Source organism: Aphelocoma coerulescens, chromosome 17 (genome assembly GCF_041296385.1).
Source record: "Aphelocoma coerulescens isolate FSJ_1873_10779 chromosome 17, UR_Acoe_1.0, whole genome shotgun sequence".
Taxonomy (NCBI): domain Eukaryota; kingdom Metazoa; phylum Chordata; class Aves; order Passeriformes; family Corvidae; genus Aphelocoma; species Aphelocoma coerulescens.
The window spans coordinates 1,092,205-1,117,205 of NC_091030.1; the positions used below are offsets into that span (position 1 = coordinate 1,092,205).

General features: G+C 54.7%; 1 protein-coding gene across 7 annotated transcripts in view; it reads right to left on the reverse strand.

Moving 5' to 3' along the window:
* The window catches only part of RGS3 (regulator of G protein signaling 3), a 75,692-nt gene that overhangs the window by 12,034 nt on the left and 38,657 nt on the right, over nucleotides 1–25,001 (reverse strand). For all 7 annotated transcript variants that reach the window (XM_069031467.1, XM_069031468.1, XM_069031466.1 and 4 more), the window contains one exon: nucleotides 20,121–20,243. In XM_069031467.1, coding sequence (XP_068887568.1) covers nucleotides 20,121–20,243 — 123 coding nt within the window. The remainder of the gene's footprint in view (nucleotides 1–20,120; nucleotides 20,244–25,001) is intronic.

Below are 25,001 nucleotides of genomic sequence, written 5' to 3' on the forward strand. Positions count from 1 at the left end.
AGACCAAAGGAGAGAAAAATCCTCCCTTTAGGAAGTAATTCCCTCCTACGCACATCCTGGGCAGGGGCTGTTCCACAGGACCACCCCCAGCTAAGAAGTCACCCAGAAAAGTCACTGTGTCCCCAGCTGAGATCCAAGCATTTGCACAAACCCAATGGCAACCAGAAAGCTGGGGTTAACAAAGACACCCCCTCTGTATAAGTTAAGTTGACTTCAGCTTCAAAAAGGGCAGCAGCCCCAGGAATGAACCCATCCAGCCTCACATCCCATTGGGAAGGGGCACCCATGGAGTGGACAGAGGTTGTGTCCCCCTGGAGGCCCCAGCCTGTGACAGCATCCCCTGGGACAGCCACCCTGCTGCTGGAGGGCACGGAGGTGACAACCACCCCTGCACATCCCTGGGCAGCTGTGAGCAGATGTTGGGCTGCAGAAGCTGCTGTCACCGCCAGGAAACACCCGGGGGTGTGTGAGCCCCATGTGCACAGAGGGGACAGCACTGACACAGCAGCAGCTGCCTGAGCTCAGGGGCAAAGAGCCAGGCAGGTTTCCAGGAAGGTGCTGGAGCTCAGTGCCACAGCCAGCTGGGCAGGAGCCCACATGTGTCCAGCTGTGCCTTGTCCTGTTTTATCACACCCAAAGGGCCCCTGTGACACCTGTAGCACAGAGACCACCCAGCCTGACTCGCCCCAGCAGCAACTCAGCATCACCTGAACTCCCCCAGTGAGTCTGAAGACTAAAATTCAGAGACCACCACGTCCTTGGCCCCTTCACGACATCGCCCCATCCATGAAACAACTGGATTTGGTGTCAGGCACAAAGCAGATGCTCCTTTCACCCCATCCTTGGGGCTGTTTCACTCCCCCCCCAGTCATTCCTTGTAAGAAGGGAATGCTCCCAGCCTTGCCAGGCCAGGCTGCCATTGGCACCAGCGTGTGCCTCAGTGATGCTGCTGATGCTTTATTTGCAATCACTGTCATCATTATCTCATGAAATAATTAGAGGAAAAACCCACACAGCCCTCGAGTCACTCCCCACAAAGCCCTCCCCCCAATGCTGCCGATCTGCCCAGTCCTTCTGCTCACATTGCTGGGTGCCTGCATCAGATAAGGTCCTAGAGGGAAATGAACAGGCTCCTTTAAAATGAGAGACGTTCGGGGATTAAATTAAATCCTTGCACTAATTCAATCAGAGCCTCTGCTGCTCTTCTCTGGCATGGAGGGGATGAGCAGCAGCCTCAGCACGAGCAAGGCTTGGTTCCATCTCGGGCTGAGAGCCTCACCAGGGCTGTGAAATCCTGTCTGCACAGGGCTGAGCTCTGCTCAACATCACCTGGGGTGGGGAGAGACAGGGGAGGAGAGGCAGCAATGCCATCACTGCCAGACCTGCTCCTGGCTGGAGGCACCAGGGACTTCATCAGCACGAAGCCAAGACCACCCTGCTGCCCAATGCTGACTTGGGACCTCAAGGATGGGGATGGGACCAGGTTTCACAGACTCACAGGATGGTTAGGGGTGGACGGGACCTTAAAGCTCACCCATTCCCACCCCCTGCCATGGGCAGGGACACCTTCCACTATCCCAGGCTGCTCCAAGCTCTATCCAGCCTGGCCTTGGACACTGCCAGGGATCATCCTGCGGCAGCCACAGCTGCTCTGGGCACCCTGTGCCAGGGCCTGCCCACCCTCACACGGAACAATTCCTTCCCAAACAATTCCTTCCCAATATCCCATCCATCCCTGCCCTCTGGCAGTGGGAAGCCATTCCCTGTGTCCTGTCACTCCAGGCAGCAGTGGAGGCAGTGCTGGGGCTGTCTGAGCAGGGAGGTGCTGTCCTTCCACCTCAGAGATGCACCCAATACATTCCATGCTCTCACTGCAGCAGCAGCTCAGGAGCCAGCAGCCAACATCTGGATCTCTCCATTCTCAATGCCTTGCTCTCACTGCTCTCAACATCTGGGTGTCCCTGTTCTCCATGTGCAGCTTTCCCTTTTTTCACCATCTGCATCTTTCCCTGCACTCCACAAGTTGCTCTTCCCATTCCCAGCATCTGGGTTTCCCTGTCTGGATCCGGGCAGGTCAAGAGGCTGTGGAGTTTTATTCCATCCTCCCTGGAGGATCTCACACTTCACTGTTTCAGTCTGTCTCAGACTGAGAGGTCAAAGCAGCATTTCCTGAGAAGGGGAAGAGAAAGCAGAAGCAAGAGCTGCCTCCAAACCCCAGGATGGCTCTCTGGGGTCATTTTAGGGAAGGAGGATTGTTGCTGCCTGTTCTGAACTTCCCCTCCCCCTCCCAAAGACACGTGCTCCGGCCACGTGCTCCGAGCTCCTTTGTTCGAAGCGCGGGCAAAACCAAATGTAACTCAAACTCTTCAGCAGTGTCTGATTGGCCACTCACCCCAGGTCCTCCCCTTCCCTCTTCTCCGAATAAAGGATAGTCGAGGGGAGGCTCCGCCCTCTCTCAGCTCAGCTATCTTCCTGTGAACATCTGTGGTTGTCTCTCTCTTTCTTAAGGCTTCTAACTGCAGGGAATTGAGCGGGCAGGGAGCTATATTTCTCCCTCTTTGCTTCTGCTGATGGTATTTGCTCTGCAGCTGATACAGGTACCGATTTTAGAGCTATTAAGGTGCTAGATCGCCTGTGCTGCCTCTCTAGGCTGCTCGAGGCTTTCTAAGGCATTGAAATACAAGCGCTAGCCGGTATAAAGCTGAAAAGATACCATCCACATTTGGCGCCCAACGTGCTATCTCTGAACTCCGGTTCTGAGAGACTTTTAGGGTGTCCCGGCAGCTGTGTGTCTGCTGGAGTTAGCTCTGCACGTCGTGCTGTGCCAGCTCTGTGTAGCGAGCTGTTACTTTTTGCGTAACAGTGAGCCCAGAGCCTCAGCCTGTACCTCCCCCACACCACGTGGCGAGGGAACGGCTGGAAAGCAGAAGACCCTTCTCGCATGTTTTTTTTCTCCGGACCTGCTTTCCTGTGGTAAAATCCAGATTTCTGGTGAGTATTTCCCTGCTGGTTTAGGGGCTCCTGTCTTAAGCTGGTGCCGGTTCAAACTTTCTCTTTTTTTCTCCTTTTGGGCGAGTTGGGTTGAGGTTTGTGGTGTTGCTTTCATAATGGGATCTGAAGTTTCTGCACACCATAGAGAAATATACCACCAAGTTCAAAGCTACCTTTCCTTAACTGGGCATAAATACCCTAAAAATCTAGTTCAATCTTTTGTAGGATGGCTTTTTCAGTACTTTCCTAATCTTACCTCCGAAGACATAAGATCTCCTGAATTTTGGGATAAGGTGGGGAGAAAACTTTCCTCTCTTAGGCGTGCAGGAGATGAAACAGTTTCAAAATTCTTTCCTCTCCTGTTACTAAGTTATACTTTGCCTGAGAAAAACGCAGTACATGAAAAGCCTCTGCAAAATACCCCTGTTAATTCCCTTATACCCTCTTCCAACCCCTTTGTCCCGGACCCCTCTTCCCCTACGCTGGTAAACACAGCTCGAGCAGACTGCTTTTTAGCACAGGAGAGCTACCGTCCTCCTGGCTCACCCGTGTTTCCTCAGCACCCTGCCTCGGACGGGAATCCGGAGCCCGTCCCAGGACCTTCCCAACCCCTTTTCTCCACTCCCTTGTCCCCAGTTTCTAGCCCTCATGTTTCAAGCGCGCGAAAAAACCCCTTCTCCCCTGATCTCTTTGTTCCCAGGGAGAGCCATTGCCATGTGCTCGCAGCCCGGGGAAAAACCCCTCCCCCCAACCCATTTTCTTCGAGTTTGTTCGTCTCCAATAATGGCGGCCGCGATGTTCCTTCCTCTCCAAACTACACCTCCCACAATCCCTTTCTCCCCCACCCCACAAACCCCTTCTTGTCCCCATCCCCTCCCACTCCCGCGTCACAACCTGACCCCGCCCCTAACCGCGCCCCCACAGCGTCGTGTTTCACCCCTCCCTCTGTGCCCGCCCATGGCTCAAGTACCGCCCCTGCCTCCCACAACCCCGCCCCCAACCCCTCCCCTCCTCCGGCCGTGTCCGCGCCTCCACTCCCCGCCCCTGCGCCTCCACTCCCCGCCCCTGCTTCCTCTTGTCCCGTCCCTGGTTCCCACAATCCTGTAAATACCTCTTTAAATCCGGGAACCCATGGCTACCAGGAAGTAACTCCAACTGCTTCTACTGCACTCTCTCCTACTAGCAATGTAGCAAACCCTGACTGGAAACCCTTACCTTGTTCTAATATTAAGGATTTGTGCAAGGCCATTAAGGAGTTTGGAATGCATAGTAATTATTTTAAGAGCCTTTTAAGTGCTACTTTTGCAACTCACTTACTAGTACCTCATGATTTACTAACATTGATGCAAACTCTTCTAACAGCTGGTGATTTTATGATGTGGAAAAAGCAATGGAAAATAATTTTATCTGATTTATTAAAAATTTTGTGGCAAACTCCAGATAATTACCTGGACCTTGAGAATAATTATATCACATTAGACCTTTTATCTGGTGACAATAATATGGCAAATCCTCAAAAACAAGCAATGCTTATCCCTCGTCCAGTTCTTACTGAAATCACACGTGCTGCTGAAAAGGCCTTAACATTATTACCATCTCAAACTCCTAACTCTCATTATACCACCATCAAGCAATTGCCACATGAAAATATTATTCACTTTTATAACCGTTTGTGCGAAGCTGTCTCTTCTCAGGTCCCTAATCCTGACCTCCGACAAGCGCTCCTACTCGAACTTCTCCAAGTGAATACCAATGATGCTTGCAAACAAGTCATCCTCACTCTCCCTCTTCATCCTCCTCCTACTGTTGAATCCATCCTCGAAGTCTGTACAAAGAAGGTGCAGCTGAACACAGCTGCTCCCCTTTTAAAAAAAGTGGGGATGGTTGGGGAAGTTGTGGAGAATGCTATGGGTACAGGAGAAACTCAATCGCGTGGTAACCTTATATGCTATCGTTGTCAGAAAAAGGGACATGTAGCTCGCAATTGCAGAGCCATTATAACTGCTGATAAAAACTCTCCAAAGACTGTTTCCCCAGGTCAACAGCAGGGAAACTAGTGACTCAACGCGTCCTAACAGCTCCGCGTTCAGACAAAAATAGAGCTGCAGACAAAGCAACTTGGACTTCTGGACTAAGGTTTAAGGTAACCTGTGCCAAAACACACCATTTTAACAACAACAAACAGACTGCAATACCCATCTCATTCCAGAATGTGGACCACATGCAAGACTTTACATACCTTTTTGTTATTGGGGACACTCGGGTAACACCTGCTGGGATAGAGGTTACACCCACACTCATGAAAGTGGATCAGAATGGGTGTTCTAACGTAATGGTACAATGTATATATCCGCCGTACTTTATGCAAAAGGGTCAAGTCATTGCACAGGCCATTCCACTGCCCAAATACCTGCCCACAGATGGTCATATCCCAGCCATCTGTTGGACTGAGGTTTTGGGAAATAACAAACCTATAATAGAATGTAAGCTCCGTCATAAATCACATAAAATCAGTATAATGGGAATGATAGACACAGGTGCTGATGTGACTGTCATTCCAGTTGATAAGTGGCCTGAGCAATGGGAATTGCAATCTCAGGGCATCATACAAGGGATTGGAGGTACCCAAATTGCAAAGCAATCCAAATACACCATCCAAATTGAAGGTCCTGAAGGACAAATAGCAACTCTTCGTCCGTATGTCCTGGACACCAAATTCACCCTGTGGGGAAGGGATGCCATGTCTCAGTGGGGAACAAAAATTGATATCACCCCTAGATATCAAAATTTTCTCCTGCAGGCCACTGAAGCAGAGTGCCATCCACAAAAATTAACTTGGAAAACAGATGAACCCGTGCAAGTTAAACAGTGGTCTTTAAAAAAAGAAAACTTAGAGGCACTCAAAACATTAGTAGCTGAACAATTGGCTAAAGGAAATATAGTTCCAACTAACAGCCCATGGAACACACCTGTGTTTGTAATAAAAAAACCGGGAAAGAACAAATATAGGCTACTCCAAGATCTTAGAGAAGTTAATAAAGTTATTGAAGACATGGGACCCCTTCAACCAGGTATGCCATCACCTTCAATGCTCCCACAACATTGGCATTTAGCTGTTCTTGACATTAAAGATTGCTTTTTTCATATTCCACTCCATCCTGCAGATGCCCCTCGATTTGCATTTTCTGTACCCTCTCTTAATCATGAAACCCCCATGGAACGTTACCATTGGCTTGTGCTTCCCCAAGGTATGAAAAATTCCCCAACTCTCTGCCAAGAGTACATTGCTAAAATTCTATCTCCCATCCGTGCCAAAGCAGAGAAAGCCATCATCCTACATTACATGGATGATGTGCTGGTGTGTGCTCCCAATAATCAGTATCTTGAGCAGACACTTAACATGGTGATTGAGGCCCTAGAGGCCAAGGGCTTTGAATTACAACCTGAAAAAATGCAGAGAACAAGCCCTTGGAAATACCTCGGACTCAAAATCACAGAAACCTCTATCACCCCAACACCCGTCACCATTAATAATAACCCAAAAACATTAGAGGAAGTGCAACAGATCTGTGGGACACTGAAGTATTTAAGGCGCTGGTTAGGACTCACCACAGAGGATGTAGCTCCTATTGCAAACCTAGTAAAAGGGGAAGGCGGTCCAGCATCCCCCAGATCCCTGACAGAAGAGGCAAGGCAGTCTCTCAGAAAGATACAAGAGCTCATTTCCACCAGACAAGCACACAGGTATCAGCCCTCCCTACCCTTTAAGCTTGTCATTCTGGGGAAGGCACCACGCTTTCACGGCCTCATATTTCAGTGGGACAAAGAGCAGAAGGACCACCTCATCATAATTGAATGGGTTTTCCTTCCACTCCAGCCTCCTAAAACCATCACACAGCCACAAGAATTAATAGCAAAAATTATCATGAAGGGTAGAGCAAGGCTCCGCACCCTGGCAGGATGTGACTTTGCATGCATCTACTTACCAGTAACAACAGACGCATTAGATCACCTACTCCAAAATAATATAAATTTACAATTTGCATTAGATAGTTACTCAGGCCAAATCTCAAATCATTACCCAAAACATGAAATGTTTAATCTGGCATTCTCTTTCATCCCTCGAGAGATTCAAAGCAGAAAACCCCTCGATGCGATTACTGTTTTTACTGATGCATCAGGGAAAAGTAAGAAGTCCGTGGTCACGTGGAGAAATTCAAAGACACAAAAGTGGGAATCTGACATAAAGGTAATCCAAGGATCACCACAAGTAGCTGAATTAGCAGCTGTCATTAGAGCATTTGAGAGGTTCAAAGAACCCTTTAATTTGGTCACAGACTCAGCATATGTAGCTGGAGTAACTGTTAGAGCTGAGCATGCTCTCCTAAAAGAAATCTCAAACAAAAAAATTTATGATTTACTCTCAAAATTAATTTATCTGGTTTCCCACAGAGAGCATCCCTATTTTGTCATGCATGTGAGGTCACATACAAACCTGCCAGGATTTATTGCGGAAGGTAATCGTAGAGCTGATGCTCTGGCTATGCCAGCAGACATAGTTCTATCAGCCGACTTACCAAAGCTCCCCCAAGTTTTCGAACAGGCAAAACTGAGCCATGCTATGTACCATCAAAATATTCCTGCTCTCATCCGCATGTTCCATCTGTCACGGACGCAGGCAAAAGCAATAGTGGCAACATGTCCCAACTGCCAGAAGCTACAGCTTCCATCACTGGGCATGGGAGTCAATCCCAGAGGCATTAATAGCGGTGAAGTGTGGCAGATGGACGTCACACATTTCCCTGAATTTGGGAGATTAAAGTACGTTCATGTTTCTATTGATACCTTCTCTGGTGCTATGTATGCCTCTGCACATGCAGGCGAAAAAGCTAGGGACGTTGAAAAACATCTTGTCCAAGCTTTTGCTGTGCTCGGTATACCTGAGGAGATAAAAACTGATAAAGGACCTGCCTACACCTCTCAGGAGTTTAAAAACTTCCGTCAGCAGTGGGGATTTCGACATGTTACAGGTATTCCTCACTCCCCAACCGGACAAGGCATTGTTGAACGTGCCCATCAAACCCTCAAGCGAATGCTGCTACAACAATCAGGGACCACCAAACTCAATTCACCTGTCCTCAGACTCAGCAAAGCACTGTTTACCATAAACTTCCTGAATGGCACCTTTGAGGATCCAAACCCTCCCATCTATCGTCATTTCCAGAACACCGGGAGACAGAAACTGAAGGAGAATCCAGAAGTCCTGATCCGGGACCCAGAGACTCAGAAAATCCAAGGACCATACAAACTTGTAACTTGGGGACGTGGGTATGCCAGTGTATCTACCCCTCAAGGACTGAGATGGATCCCAGGGAAATGGGTAAAGCCTTATGTCACTTCCTCAAAAATTAAGGAGGTTAAAACTGCCTCCTGGAAGAGACGCCGTAAAAAGGATCCTAATTTTGCACCCTCATGTAAACCCTTTGCTGCAGATTTTGATGTTAATCCCTTGAGTTAAGTTGCACTGTTTTGCACTCAGGTTTTGCACTGTACTCTGTAAGTCTTCGTCCTGATACTCCATACCATAGATGTCCTAACTAACCCCCCTGAGTTTTGCTGGGGAACTAGTTTAAAGGCATCCTAGGTACTATCGAAGTTGTAGGGACGATAGATTCCAGTTATGTTTTGCACTGTTGTTCTGTTACTGTTCTATGCACTTTAAGTTACTAAGAGTTACAACCCAGCTTTAAAGAAAAAAAAATAGGGAATTGTTGCTGCCTGTTCTGAACTTCCCCTCCCCCTCCCAAAGACACGTGCTCCGGCCACGTGCTCCGAGCTCCTTTGTTCGAAGCGCGGGCAAAACCAAATGTAACTCAAACTCTTCAGCAGTGTCTGATTGGCCACTCACCCCAGGTCCTCCCCTTCCCTCTTCTCCGAATAAAGGATAGTCGAGGGGAGGCTCCGCCCTCTCTCAGCTCAGCTATCTTCCTGTGAACATCTGTGGTTGTCTCTCTCTTTCTTAAGGCTTCTAACTGCAGGGAATTGAGCGGGCAGGGAGCTATATTTCTCCCTCTTTGCTTCTGCTGATGGTATTTGCTCTGCAGCTGATACAGGTACCGATTTTAGAGCTATTAAGGTGCTAGATCGCCTGTGCTGCCTCTCTAGGCTGCTCGAGGCTTTCTAAGGCATTGAAATACAAGCGCTAGCCGGTATAAAGCTGAAAAGATACCATCCACAGAGGATGATGGGTCTGAGACCAGAGCAACAGCAAGAGAGCTCCTAAGAACTATCTCCTCATTCAACAAGTGTTAACACACTCCAAAAAAAGCCAACACTGCCCTGCCTGCTCCAACATCCTCAAACCTTGCACCTATAACCCACTTCCTGGCTTCTCTGTGCCTTCAAGGATCACTCCCTGACCCAAAAAGTTAAGGTTTTTTTCAAGGTTTTTTAAGTTTTATTGAAACCAAGGCATGGCAGAAGTACTGCAAACCCTCTGCTCCTTGGTCTGTACCTCGAGCAGCTTTTTCCCAGTTGCTGCTCACAACCAGGGCTGTTCCAGTTGACCAGCAGAGAAAATTCCAGCGACCGTCAGCACAACCTCGACTTCTTCAGCATTTCTTTAAATAATGTGGCCTTGCTGGTGGCCCACAGCTAGGACTTCCAGCTGGGAAAACCCCAGCCATGGAGACAGCACAGCTGGGAGCTGCAGCCTGCCCTGCCCTTGCCCTGGTGCTGCCAGCCCTCCCACTGCCAGGAGTGGCATTCCCTGAAATCCCCAGCTCAGGGAGATCAGGGATTGTTTTGAGGCTCTCAGCTTCTCATTTCAAAGGCTCTGCTCTTCTCAGTCATGGAGCCACCGTGGCTCAAGGAATGCCTGGCCATGGGGACATCTAATTGAGTCTCCCCTGGCTCCTGATGGGGATGCTCAAGTTTTGTCTTTCTTTTGTGGTGATGCTGAGGAAGAGGAGGCAAAACACAGCTCAGAGAGCTGCCCTGCACCCAGGTATCTCCTCAGCCAAACTCAGGGATTGGGAAAAGCAGGGAAGTCCCTGCAGGCCTGTTGGACATGGATGTGAGCAGGAGAGCTGCTGCAGCTGTGCTCTCACCCAGGAGGAGCAAATGGACGTCCTGGGATGCTGCAGGAAGAGCTGATTTTGTGGCTGTCCCAGACCATGGCAGCGCCATCCTCTGTGTGTCCCATGGGGAAACCTCTCTGGCTCCTGCTGCCCTTCAAAGGACCTTTGCTCCAAGATGCCTCACCTGTCCCCAAAAGCACTGAACTCCATGGGAATGAGACCAACTCTCTCTCCAGGGTTATTTTGGGAGAGATGCAGACAGCAGTGGGTTCCCTGTGCTGGAGGCAACATCCCACCCCACAGCAGAGGGGTTGCAGGGAAAAGAGCACCTACATCATCCAGGGCCCCATCAACCTTTCCAAGGTAGGTTTTTCCTAAAGCAGAAGGAAAATATTTTACAATTCCAGTTCTTAGCATGGGACAAACTGTGCCCAGATGCACCAAATCAGTTTCATGACTGTGAAATGCTGCTGGTGATGAGCACCTCGGGATTTAAAAAGTGACAACAAAGAACCAAGGAAGCTCACAGCTCCAGGGAACAGCATCTAATGCACAGCATGGATGAGGGGAAGAAAGCAAAGCCAGGAATGCAAAGCAGAACTACCAAAACTTGAGAAAATCTTCATGGGAGTCATTGTGAAAGTGCTCACGAGGAGCAGTCCCCGAGCTCTGCTCCTCACCCTCTGCGGGGCCGGCCAGGGCCCGGGGCTGGCTGCACAGCCGGGTTTTCTACCCTCTCCCTGCTTCATTACTGCACAATGAATAATTGATCCCGAGCAATTAGTGTAACAGCAAAAGCAGCGCGGGTGTATCAGCCCGAACAGCAGGGCCAGCAGTGCCTGGGGCAGGGCGCTGAGGGTGGAAGCACAGATGGGACGCTGCCGGGGGAAATGTTTGCAGCACCCCAAAAACCTGGCCGTGGGCTGCCTCAGAGCGCTGGCGGGAGAAGCCCTCACGAGGGAGGAAGCGATCCCGTGGTGCCCGCACAAATCCCGTTCCCCATCCCTGCATTCCCAGCGGGTCGCTGCGCACGGGGCTCTGCCCAGCCCCAGCCCTGCGCCGCTCCCGGGGCCGCTCCGCTCCCAAAACTCAGCGGGAAGGAGCCGACGCTTCTCCGAGGGCAGCAGCCCGGGCCGTGCCCGGGGAGAGGAGCCCGGCTGCGGGCTCAGCTTGCACCCCGCACCTCGGTGTCACCACCTGCTGAAGGTGCGGCCACCAACCCGGGACCAACCCTCCCCACGCCGTCACCGCCGCAGCTCCGGGCTGCCAGCCCCGACCCGCAGCTGCCCCGGCAGTCCCAGCTCCGGACCCCAACCCGTCCCCTGCCCGGTGCCCTCCATCCCCGGCGAGGCTCCGAGCGTGTCACGGCTGCAGTTCCAGGCTGAACCTGCTGGTTGTTCCCCAGTGCCAGTCCAGGGAGGGTATCCAAAAAGCTGCAAAAGTCCTGGAGCAGAAAACCCACACTGTGGGCACATTGCAATGCTGGTCCCACAGCAGGAGCCAGCTGGTGACGATGGCACAGCCGTGCACAGCCCAAATTTGAGAGGCAACCTCAAAACGTCCCCGCCGCTACAAATGCCCCTGCGCTCCTCCCGGGTGCTCCTCACCAACCCTCAAGCCCAGCCTGGTGCCAAATGAGCTGTGCAGGAGCCACAGGTTCCCCAGGAGAGAGCAGGGCCGGGAGCGGAGCGGGTGCCTCGGATCCCCAAGGACATCAGCGCCCCTGACGCCCGGTGCCGCTGCCTCAGCCTGAGCCGGATCCTGCCCAGCGAAGGGTCCGGCCTTCAGGCCGCAATCTTTGCGAGTAAAACCTACCACATGCGGGCTCTCAGCTGCATCCCCCGGGCCGAGCGAGCGGCATCTCCCCCGGCAGCCCCGGCCCCGCCATGTGCCCGCGGCGGCGCTCGGCTGCTGCTGGCGCAGCGCTCTGGCTCTGCCCCCGCCGTTATTAATGTCCGTGTCAAGCGGCGGCTGAAACCGCCCCAGCCTCTCCCAGACACGGCTCCCTCGTGCCCCTCGTGCTATTTATGGCTCTGCCGGCTCTCCCTGGAGGTGCTGTTACCTGCTGACAGCAGCGGACGGCCGCCGTGCCCTGAGGAAGGGCCATGCATCACCCTGAGAGCCGCCGCGCTCCCCTTCTGCTGCCCTGTCCTGCCCCCGAGCGACACCGAGCGCAGAGATCCCGGTGCTTCCTGCTTAATGAACCTCTGCTGCAAGTTCGCTGTTTGTGGGGTTTTCCCCCCCAAACTGTTTTCTGTGGCGAAGGGACAGCTCTGAAGTGGGGGATGCTCTGCAATGGGGCGCTTTGCCCTTTGCATCCCAACCTCTGTGAGCGGCTCGACCCCAATGGGCAGGGACAGGGAGAATAAACAGGCAGGATGGTGGACAGTGTCCATCCAGGGGACAGCCCACGCATGACCATCTGCCCCTCCTCTTCTCCTGCAAGGCCAGTGCCCTCTCGTGACACCCCCCTGCACACCGGGCTGGGGACCTGACTGGGCATTTCTCCTGAGATTACACTTCACTGACCAAGGCAGGCAAGTTGTCCTGACAGCTCCAGAGAGAGAGCACAGCGAGGGGTGTGTGCACAGCCACTCTCAGACACGTGCTGGTTTTATCTGCCCCACAGCCACCGTTCACTGACGGGTCCTCGCTGTGCTCAGCTCTCCTCCAGCACAGACTTCGGGCACACACATGTCCCCGTGCTCCGGCCAACTGCAGCCCCGTGAATGCTCCTGAGATGGAGCAGAGGACCTGTGCTGCCTGCTCTGCCTCACAGGCAGCCACAGCTTTGCAGTGGCACAGGAAATGTGGGCGCTCCCTGGTCTCACTGGACACCCTCTGTCACCACGGACAGCAGTGACATGGCACGGCCACCCCCACAGCCGTGCTCGGCTCCCATCCTGCCTGCGCTGGTGAAGGGAGCTGGGCCTGCTGGGGCTTGTGCCTGTTCCCTCCCCGAGGCCACCTGGGTGGCTGCAGGTCTGTGGGACACAGGATGTCACCACACTGGGGGTACCTGGATGTCCCTGAGACTTAGAGCACCCCCAGCCTGAGGGTCCCTGGCCCCTCTCAGTCAGGAATGACCCAGCCACCACCCAAACCTGCCCATACCCACTGCTCTGTGCCCACTGTGATGGGAATACAGCTCCTGAGCCGGACTCCAGCTGCTGCCTGCAGCCTCATCACCGCAGGGCGAGTGCCGGGGGACCCAGAGCTGTGAGATGATGTCTGGGTCATAAATATCCCTGGCAGTAAAAATCCAGAGTGGTGGGAAAGGGGGAGGAAGGAGCAGATCCTGTCACTGCCATTCAGCCCACAACCCTCAGCACCCTTTCCCTTCGGTGCTGCTCAGAGGGGGAATCTCTGCAGCATTATGGGCTGGGGCAGAGCTCTGTCCCCTGGGAGGGATGAGGGAGGTGACATCCAGAGCCTGATACACTCAGCCACTGCAGATCCACTGGGAAGGACTCATCCCAACACCACTTACACAGGACCACGAGGTTGGTGCTGGAAGCTGCTCCAGCTGCCAGCAGAGATCACTGGAAGAAAACATCCACCGAGAGGAGAGGACCTGGCAGAGCAGCTCTGCTGTCACTGCCTCCAACAGGGCCGTGGCCAGAGCCACACACAGGAGGGAGGAATCCCAAACGGTCCCAAAACCAGCACTGTTGGCTCCAAAACCACGCACAGCCCTCCTGCAGTGGTGCTGGCAGTGCCCTGCTGCTCCAGCAGGAAGGTGCTCGTTCCAGGGCAGGACACCAAGCCTCGTGGAGGGCCAGGGGATGCCACAGGGGCAGGATGAAGCTGTGCCTATCAGTCCCACACCGCTCTGGGCATCAATACCCAAAGGTCCCTGGAATTTTGAATAGGTCCTTTGACTCTGCAAAGATATCGGGGTTTGAGTAACTTTTGCAAGTAGTTACTTGAACTGGACTTCATTGGCTGCCCAGCCACACACTCACAGCCCCTGCCATGCTGGGAGGGAAGAGGAGGAGCAGCCACCCGAGGCAGGAGTTGTTTGGGGACAAGGTTGGAGCAGGGCTCCAGCCTGGCAGGCTGCAACAAAGCACTTCCAGCACCTTCATTAAATCACAGCCGCGCTGGCTCGGAGCACTCAGTCTGTGCCTTTGACCACCCTGTGCAAATGATCTCACACCGCTCAACCCCCCCCGGGCTGCCGGCGCCGCTCCTGCCGGCACTTTTCCTCTTACCAGCCCTTCTGGGGATTCCTTCCAGGGTTTAAAACTGCTTCTGGCCATGATGGAAGTGTTGGCGGCTGCTCATGCCCGGCTCCAACCCCGAGCCCTCCTGCTCTGGTGGGCGGGGGGATGCGGGCTCGCTGGATGCAAGCTGGGAGAACGGGAAGCACCCAGAGGAACGGGAGCCGCTGTTTGGTGGAGGGGAGAGCTCTGCTCTCCTCATGGCTCTGGAGCCCATCTAAGCAAACGAACGAGCCCAGGGGAGCTGTGGCTCTCGGCTGCCCCATCTGCTCCACACCTCGGGCGCTGGGAGCCAGCTGGGAGCCCCCGGAGCCTCGGTGCCTCCAGGAGCGGCACCAAGAGCCTCCGGGCTGCGCAGAGAGGCCAGTGGAGCCAGGGTTCAGTGACCCAGGGCTCAGGGGAGGTGACAAATAGATCCGTACCCCAGCCCAGCCCCACAGGCACATCCCAGCTTCCTGGGGCCTTGGTTCATGTCCTGGCAGTGAGGGCTAGAAGCCAACTGATGTGCAACTGTTCAGCCTGGGGAAGAGAAGATTCTGGGGAGACCTTAGAGCCCCTTCCAGTGTCTAAAGGGGCTCCAAGGGAGCTGGAGAGGCACTTTGGATAAGGGCATGGAGTGACAGGATAAGGGGGAATGGCCTTAAACTGAGGGAAGGCAGGATTAAGTCAGATATTAGGACAAAATTCTTTACTACAGAGGTGAGGAGGCCCTGGCACAGGGTGCCCAGAGCAGCTGTGGCTGCCCCTGGATCCCTGGCAGTGCCCAAGGCCAGGCTGGACATTGGGGCTTGGAGCAGCCTGGGACAGTGGGAGGTGTCCCTGCCCATGGCAGGGGGTGGCACTGGATAATCTTAAAGATTCCTTCTGACCCAAACCAGTCTGTGGTTCCATGACTATTCCAGGAGGGACAGCTTCCTCCAGATATTAGAGTGGACAGAGCTGAACTGGAGCCTCAGAGAGGAAGAGCATCTCCGGTCCCACGGCCTCACAAATCCATGGAGCCTTTGGCTGTCCTCAGTAAGGAGTTTTCCCAGTCCAGGGCGAGCTGGGCTGTGCTCCCTGGTGTGGAACAGTGCAACAACACAGAGCTTTGGGTTTGTGACCTGGCTGCACGTCCTGCCAGCTGATGCTTTAACCCTCACTGGGGCAGAATCACCCTCAAGGTTTCTCCCCTATTCGAGCCCCCTGACAGCACAAACGAGGTGCTGGAGGCTGTGGCCAGGGTCAGGTTGGCCCTCCAGGGGCTGCTGTGATGTGCTCAGCCCTGCCCAGTCTCTCGTGTCGGTATCATGGAAGGAAAGCAGTCTCTGGTGAAGTTCCAGGTTTCCTGCCCCTTGGCCATGCCCTGCCCCACAGCAGCAGATCAGCAGGACCCCCTGGAGCAGAGCTAGCACAGATGGGGCAACAGGTTCCCAGACCAAAATGGAAAGCCTTTGGCCAAAAAAAAAATAAGAAAGTACAAAATCTTCCCCTCCTTCCCCATCGAAGAGCTGATCACACTCTGACTGAACTGCTGTGAGTGAAGCACCTGCTCAGAGGGACAGCGAGGAATGGGGTTGGCCACAACCTTGTCCCCAAGTGCCTGTCACAGCCACCCCAGGGCCAGTAGCCCCTTGACCGTGCAAGGAAGTCCCGGGAGATGCCCCAGTGTAAGGAAAGGGAGTTGCTGGGGCAGGGAGGTGCCGAGGAGCAGGGATTGTGGAGGGACAACAGGGTGGGTGCCTGGGACGAGGAAGAGGAGGCAGGGGATGGGACAGGAGAGGGGTGACCCGCACTGACCCATCCCCAGCTGCAGGTGCCCGGGGAGCAGGGCTGTCCCCGCACCCCCCGGAGCCCTCCCACCCCCCCGGCCCTGGTTCCAATCAGCCCTCGGTCACACACTGTTTGCTTTTGCTGACAGCTCATTTACTCGCACTTGTCAAGCACGTTGTAAATAAGTGAGAGAAACAGCCCTGCCCTTCCTGACCACAGGGACGGCCAGGAAGGGGCCGGCCGGTCCCCCCCGGCCGCGCACCCACCGGCCGCTCATTCCCAGCACCGGAGCCAGCGCTGCCAGGAAGGGCCGGGGTCATCCACGCCTGCTCACAGCCATGGCACCGGGACAGCAGCCAGGGCTGGGACAGTGCTGAGCATCCACCACCTCCCTCGGGAAACAAGGGGAGCACCCGTCCTGGACTCCCAAAGTCCACGCCACCGAGTGTCCGTAATTATTTAGCTTAAGGATAATCTGCATCTTTCAGATACAGCCAGCCATCATCTCCGAGGTAATCTCAGGTCACGGAGCCAGAAGGGAAGAGTAATCAGCCGTTCTGAGTGTGGAAGACACAAAGAAAGAAGCAGTGAGAATCAGACGGTGGCAGCAGGTCCATTACACGCAGGGGGTTGTGCTGGGAATCTTTTCCCCGGCAGCCAAAGCAGCTGGAGCAGCTCCAGCCCCTGTGCCTTGCCTTGTCCCTGCTCTGCTGTTTGCCCTCTCTTCAGTCAGGCTGAAGCACCCTGAGCTGGTGCAGCAATTTGAAGTTGGCCCAGCACTGATGGCCAGCACCCGGCCCGGGGAGGCCGCCCTGTTAACTCAGTTAATGCTCAAAGCTGCTCCTCTCTAATCACATTGCCATGGCTGCGGTTCCTGGCAGCCCCAGCCAACCTCCAGGCTCCACACAGCCCCGCTGGGGAAGGTTTGCTGCCAAGCTGGCTCACCCTGGGCGTGTTTTACAGGCACAGGGCACGGAGCAGCATCCCGGAGCAGACCCGAACACACAAGAGGGGGGAAGGCTCTGCAGATGGAGAAAATATCCATAGAGTAACTCTTGGGAGCTGCTGCAGCTGCCAGGGTGGGCTCAGGGAAGTTCAGCCAAGTCTTAGAGTGGCAGCAGAGAAGCCCCACTTGCACCACATCTCCTGGACAGAGGGGGTAGAGAGCGGGACCACAACAACAGCCACGTTATCCCTGGAGCTCCTCCTGCACTGTCTCTGGCAGGAAAAGCCCACTGGGAGCAGGGCTGGACTATCACAGCTGCATCCCTCGTGGATTTCTCTTCCTCCATCTCCAGAAGCAGATGCTGCATTCAGCATGTGCTCAAATTCCCCAGAAAACGACAGCTTTGCTCCAAAGCCAGCTGCTCTGAAAGCAGCAGTGCCAACACGGCCCCTGCAGGGATCATCCCTCAGCCTGACACCATCCTCCCTAGAGACACTGCCAGAGGCACTGCCAGAGGCAGTGACAGCTCTGCAGAGCCCTGGCACCTTCCTGCCTTTACTGCTGCCCTGCCCAGGCAAAGCTCAGGGGGGCCTTGAAACACAGGAGGTACCATCCCAAAGCCCCAAACCTGTCTGATTTCTGTGCAGGCTGAAGGTTGCCACTGGTGGCAGCCATGGAGGCTCCTGAGGAGCTGCTCTCTGCTCGGACAGTGTCCCTTTCCCTGGCTCCAGCACGGAGCTGGCACATGGCACAGCTCTGCCTGGCACCGAGGCTGTGCTGGCCCTTCTCTCCCACCCCACAGCAAAGCCCACATCCCCTTGGCCAGACTGTGGCCACAGCAAAAACCTGCCTCTTGCTGAGCTGGAGCAGTTCTGATGGCTTTGCAAATCAGATTCCTGACCAGGCTGATATTTCCAGCTTAATTTGTCTGTTCGCAGAGCACAGACACTGGGTTTTTTCCCTAAATAGCCCTGGTATCGGATGCCCTGTAAGCAAAGCTAATGGATCAGTTCTCCCTTGCAAGAAGCAGCTGATTTTCCCAGCTCCTACCTGCCTCTGCTCTGGCATCCCCAGAGAGGTCTGCCCTGGCAAACCAGCCTGGGCACAGCCCCAGCTGCAGCTCTCCCAGGTCAGGCTCCTGCCCAGCCCTGTGCGCCCACCCTGCCCAAAGCACCCTCACCTGTCCCCCTGGGAGCTCCTTCCCCACGCTGCTCCTTCTTGCATTTCACACCAAGTTTGCTTTAAAATTGCATCCTGGGCACTTCACACTTTGCTGGGTATGGTGCTATAAACTCAATTTAAAGTGCCTGGTAGTTGCTGTCACGCTCCTTTTCTCCCTCCTGGCCCCACACCCCACCAGCGGGATTTCCATCAGTTTTGGCAAGCCAAGACAAACCCCTTTTGTCACAGCTTTGGAGGGCCCATGCTGGCTCTGCACAGCACCCAAAGAACACCCTCTTGGCTACTGAGGCACAGAAAAGCCTTTGAAAGAGATGTGATGCCTTCTGGAATGCTTTTTCTTCTGTCCAGTGGCCAGACTCCTTCCACAACTCGGGGAGCAGATGCTCCAGGGCTTTGCTCTGAGCAGAGCCCCACGTCCTGCCATGAACAGTCTGGGCTGGGGATGGCAAACAGCACCATCCCCTGAAAGCCCAAACAGCCCAGAGCTCCTGTCATGATGGAGAGCCACCAAGATGCCCCTTTTCAGGACCTGTTAGAGATACTCAGGTTGGAAATGTCCCTGCACAGCTTCACCCTGGATGATCTCCAGCCCGTAGTGGGATCGCACCCAGCCTAGCACAGAGCCCCTGGCAGCATCCAGCTCCATCCTGTGGATTCCAACAGGGCCCCCATGCCTGGGCACGGAGTTGTGCCAGTCAGATGCACCACAGGACAGCAGGAGCCGCGGCCGAGCGCTGTCACCTCCGTGAATCAGCTGCCCGGAGCCGCTCGCAGAGTGGGAGGTTTGGCTGGTAACGAGGTTCTCAGGCTTTGTGCGCTGCTGTTGCTATTTTAGTCCGCCTGAAACGTGCAGGAAAAGGAATCCGGAGGCTCTGTCTCCTGCGGAGATGTTTGTGCTGACCCAGTTTGGGAGGCTGCAGAGCCAGAGCTGCATCTCCCTGCTCCAGGACCGGCCAGTGCGGCGCCGGCTCCGGCTGTGCCGCGGCTCCAAGGACGAGTCACCTGCCCCGGAGCCAGCCCAGCCAGGCACCCACACACGGACAATGACGTGGGGCAGGAGCTGCTCCACCACCCTGCACCAGTCAAGGGAGGGATCCGGGGGTTTTACCCCTGAAATCCCCATCTGCAGCACTTAAAGCTCTTCAAACACTCAGCACAGGGGTTTCTCTTCTCCCAGAGCAGCATCACCCACCAACAACTCAAACCTCACCCCCAGACACAACATGACCCAGCAGAGACTGCCGCTGGCCCAGACAGCTCCGTGGGGCAGCCCCAGCCCCAGAGGAGGCAGATGAGGGTGTTCTCTCCACCCACGCAGGGCAGGCGTGTGTGACAGTCCCTCAAAGCCCTCCACACACATTTCTCTGCCAGAGCTGCTGAGACAGCGCTCCCGGGCCAGGCTGGAGCTCCTCCGTGTGGGAAAAGTGCTGGGGCTGCCTCGCTGGGCATGACAAAAAGCACTCTCCAAATGACCCCTCTGTGCTTTGAGGACATCTGTGGGGTCAGGATCAAACACCTGAGCCCACCCAAGTGCACAGAAGGGGTAAATCTCTGCCCCGCTACTCCCCTGACCTCAGCCTTTAAATCAGCACCCAGAGATCACAGCTTGAACCTCTCCTTCTGCTTTCAGTCCTGCCCCAGAGCCGAGCTCTCAGAGCAGGCTGGCCACGGGGGTTGTACAGCCTCAGCAATCCAAATACCCAAATGCAGAGGCTGGGAGGTGTCAGCCCAGCCTGCCTCGGCTCCAGCCAGCGGATGCAAACACAGCCACTGCTCCCCAGGCAGGGCAGGAAGCTGCAGACGCAGCAGTGCCTGAATACAAACTCACTCCTCACCTGGCAAACAAAGAGCCTCCTGCACAGCCCTCCTGGCAGGAGCATCACTGAGCAAAGCCCCGCTCTGCCGTGCTCCAGGCAGGAATTTCCAGCTCCCGCGTGGGTCTCTTACCTTGCTCTCCGTAGGAGCTGCTGCCGGATGTTGCTGCTTGGTGATGTTCTCAGCCAGACACCAGCAGATCCTCTTCTTCTGCTCCTGGGAGTAAGCCTCCAAACTTAATAAGCACTCCGACTTCTGACGTAAAGGAAACACAGGCAGGGAGAAGGTCATTAGCTGTGTGTCGCAGGCCCTGCCTGGCTTTGCAAACTCCTTGCTCCCCACACACCACAGCAGATGAGGGGACAGCTCATACCCCTGTCCTGCACCCTGGGCACGGGAAAGTAAAAGAGACTGGAAACCAGCTCCCTCCAGACAGGGAGAGTGGTGCTGGGGAGCTGGGTTTGCTTCCAGGAGCAGGAGTGGAGCAGCACGGGCAGAGCGCAGGCGGCCCTGCACCCTGTGCCACTGCGGTGGAAATGTGTCTGTGAAACCCATTCCGAGGGTGGAAATTGCTCTTTGCCATATGCAAACATAAATGAGGCACCAGAGCATGAACTGGTGAGAACAAGAGCCTTTGGGCTGGGTGGAGCTGGGAGGAAGAGCTCAGGGAAGCTCCAGAGCAGCCTCCCCATCCTGCTCCTCACTTAACACCAGGGTGAATTTGGGGATGAAGCTCCTCCAGCTCTGGTCACACACTGCCTGAGAGCAATATGCAGCAAGGAAGGAATTAAGAGAAATGATGGGAAGCCATCCCAGCTGAACCCACCTCCTCTTGCTGCACATGTCCTTTGTGGCACAGCCCTGTTCCTCTTGCACAGGTTTTCTTTGGGCCAAATCTCACTCACTTAAGGAACTGTCTGACCAAGTTTTCTCAGCAGCTGTCTCCCAGCCCTTCACCTGCTTCTCTCTCATGCTAAAAATTAAGCATTATAACATCTGCTGCCTGCTGGGATTTTGCATGTTTCGCTTTAAAAAGGGTCCAGAAATGCCCAAGGTTGGATCATCTCCTTAAGTGGCCAGATGGGAAGAGAAAAAAAAATAAAAGCAGAACTTTAGGACAGACCGCAAAGAAAGGAAAAAGAGTCTTTCACTAAGGGTCATAAAAAAGGCCTTTTCTTTCCCCCTAGAATTTCCTTCCAGAAGGGCAGGTCCCCAATAGCTGTTTTTTCCCAGAAAGGTCAGAGAGAACCTGCAGCTTTGTGACTCCAGAGACACAACACAGCCAGAAGGGGAAATGTTCTTTAGTCACACCATTTAAATCACTGTTTGCATTGGATGGGAATCCATTCACGTTTCATCCAAAATCCCCTAAAGTGGTAAATAAACCAAGCTCCTGGGAAAGAGGGCTCTGGTTCAGACCTTTGCCCCTACAAGGAGACTTCCATGAAGGAGAAAGTTTGGGCTTTCTTGTGCCTTGTCCCCACACTTACTGCTACAGGCCTAAGCACTGAAAATTCCTGCTCGGGCTTCCTGAGCACAGTCAGAATGAACAGAGGTTTGGGATTCAGGGACACAGGGTGGTGGGCTCCCTCTTCTCCCCCAGATCCTGTGATCCAGTGATGCTCTGAGCATCCCTGGAGTGTCACAGTGCTCTTTCCCATCCCAGATGTCCCAGTCTCTCCCAGCCTCACACCAGCAGGTCACCAGGCTGGACCACTGTGACACCCTAAGAAGTCGTTCCCACTTTCAGAGGAGAGGATGAGCACCCATTTGCTGGGATGAAAATCCAGGCTGGCATTTCCCTGCCCCACGCTTGTGGTCAGAAGAGAATGAAGCAAGAACTCAGAAAAGCCTCAAAGCCATCAGGGCAGCTGTGAGGAGCCCACCCTGATGCTGTACCTGCTGCACACTCCCAGCCCTGCCAGGCTCCCCTGGAGCGAGGCTCAAAGCAATTCCAAGGACATCCAGTGTCCCCTTGCTGTGACAGACACAGAGCTCACCTGGCCCTGCCCTGAGCCCCTGGCTGATTCAATTACAGCCCATCTCTTTGATTGAATTCAGCGCAGCAATGCTCAGCTCCCGCTGGCTGCTGAGAGCAAAGCACCCCTCTCCTCCCTGCTGCTCCCCCTCAGCTGCTGCAGGCTCCCTGACCTCGGCCACAGGGAATGTCACAGCCAGGAGAGGAGATCTCCCTCTGCTCCAGAAGTCAGGGAAAGGCAACCACCCCAATGTGTGTCCCAGGGATTGCGGGCAAGGCCGAGGGGGAAAGTGAACAGCCAAAATTGCATTTATCCAACCTGTACATATTTGACCACCACTTTTATTCCTTCACGGTGCCATTTAACTTCTCCAACGTACATTTCCCAAGGAAAGAGCTCTGGTTTTCCCTCTTCCATTAACCTGCTCTCCCAAAAACTTTCACCTGGACTGGGGATGGCCCAGCCCGCAGACCGAGCACCCACAGCTGCCTCCAAACCCAGGCAAAGTCTTTTGGGATGCAGCCAGATGAAGGGCTGGGTGTTATTTGGGATCAAGCTCGTGGCACATGTCCCTGGCCTGGTGGTCCATGCTGGGCACCGAGCTGCCCACACAGGGGAGGCTGGGCAGGGGGGACAGGGAGCTGCCCCACGAGCTGGGCACGGCCTCCCCGCTATTGTTTCCCTTCAGGGAGGCTGCTGCTGGGCCTGCCAATGTTTACAGAGAGAAAACAGGGTTTAATCTCCCGGTGCTGGGAAAGGAGGATGCAGATGGCGTGAAGGGGGCGTTTGCCACCAGATAAAGGCAGCGACTGAAGTGGCTGCCAGTGGCTTTCTGCCTGCCTTGCCCCAGTGACAAACATGTTATTGCAGGTGCTGTGTGCTGGGCTCAGGGGCCGCTGGTGAGCCCACGGCTCCAGGGCAGCACCGGCATGAGACCCCCCCACCCTGCCCATGGGAGAGCAGGAAAACACAGCAGGTATTGCAGAGAATGACCCAAACCTACCAACACCAGCCCCAAACGGGTCCTGCCACAGCCAAGGATTATCTGCAGGAAAAGGTTCCTTCTGCTCCATGGGAACAGCTTCCCCAGGCTGAGACCCAGCCCCACGGCAGCCAGGTGAGAGGTCTGGCCAAGCAGAGCTCCTGGCTACCCCAGCACACACCACACAGGGAGGGCCTGTGGGCTCTGTAGCCCGTAAATCATGTGAGGAGCTCCCAGAGAACGAGAGCATCACAGGAGAAGCCCCCAGACCCTACACACCGAGACCCCTCAGTGCAGACATCCCCTGCTTGCAGGGCCCAGCACACACGTGGGGCTCTGTGTGACACTGCCAAGCTGAGAAATCACAGGAACTACGAGCCAGACTCAATCTGACACCTCTGGTGCCCTGAGCTCAGTGCCCAGCAGAACCCAGGGCTGTTCTCTCACCGCTGTCTCCTCTGGCTGTGTCAGGGACACATTCCCAGGGTGGGAGGGAGGGGTCCTGTCACTGAATCATGGAATGGTTTGAGTTGGAAGGGACCTTAAAGCTCATCCAGTTCCATCGAGTCCAGGGGCAGGGACACCTTCCACTATCTCAGGTTGCTCCAACCTGGCCTTGGACATTTCCAGGGATGGGGCGGCCACAGCTGTGCTGGGCAATCTCCTCTCACAGATGCAGGGATGCACTTGTGCTCCTTCCCGGGCTCCTCTCTGCACAGGGTTTGTGGCAGGGTGGTTTGGGGTCAGGGCTCCCAGCCCAGCCCTGCCAGCCCCTGGCCTCCAGCGCTCCGGGTGTTGGTCCGTGGCCAAAGCAGCAGAGATCCCAGAGGGGAAGTACCTCGGAAACTGCTCCAGACTACAATGGCTCCAAATCACAGAGCAAACCTTCCCAAGGAGAAACAGCCAGCCCTGGGAATATCCTGTGCACAAAACACGGGCAGCTGCTGCCTGCTGACTTCATGCACCACCAACCCAGGGCTGGTGAGAAAGTTCTGTTTGCTCCCATGCTGGGGGGGAATGGGGGGACCACGGCTCTTCCTGTGGCTTTTGGACTGCTGGGCACACTGGTGACGCCCATAAAAAAAGCCCTGGCAGTAACAGCAGAGCCCTGCTAGAGCTGGGATGCCCAAAAGGTGCCAGGGGTGCTGCAGGAGAGGATGTGCATGGAGATAACACGGGCAGGACACAGCAATCTCTGCGGGGCTCTGCTGTGGGGCTTGGTTTTGGGAGCACTGATGATGGCACAGCCTGGGGGATGCCCAGAGGGACCTGGAAGTGTTCAAGGATAGGTTGGACAGGACCCTGATCTAGGGAGTGGCATCCTGGCCACGGCAGGGGTGGAACAAGATGAGCTTTAAGGTCCCTTCCAACCCAAACCAGTCTGTGATTCCGTGGCCCTCTGTTAAACCTCTCAGAGGAAAAGGCAGCCTGAAGAACCTTTTCCACCCACTGTGGAGCAGCCAGTGAGGACACAGGGCTGTTTTCCCAGGCCAGGCAGTTGTCCCTAAGTGGCTCATCAGGTAAAAGCCTTCAGAGGAATCCCTGAGAGGAGCCAGGCACAGAGCTCCTGCTGCAAACAGAGAGCAGGGCCAGCACCTTCCAGCTCTGCAAACATCCTTTCCTCTCCTGGAAGAGGAAAACAGCTCAGAGCTGAGGCTCCAGCAACACCAAGCTCACCAAGCTCACCCAGCACAGCCCCAGAGCTTCCCATGCCTCTTCCCTGGCACAGCCCCATGGACAGCGAGCTCCAGCCTCTGCAAAAAGCCCCAGGACCGTTTGAAATCAGCAGCCCGTGGCATCTGGGCCTTTTTAAAATCTCTCCAGCACTGTGACTGCACCATATCAACTCTTCTTTTTGCCAACATCTGGGAAATGTGACCCCAAAATTAAAGCTGGGGGGAAAAACCCCCATGTTTTTTGGTTATCTCAACACTCAGGTTCAGGCTGAGCTGTGTAAAGATGCACAAAACCAGGAAAGCTGAGTGTCTCTGTTTATCTGTTCCTCCAGATGGGACACGAGCACTCCCTGCTCTGCCTGAGGAGCCCTGAACT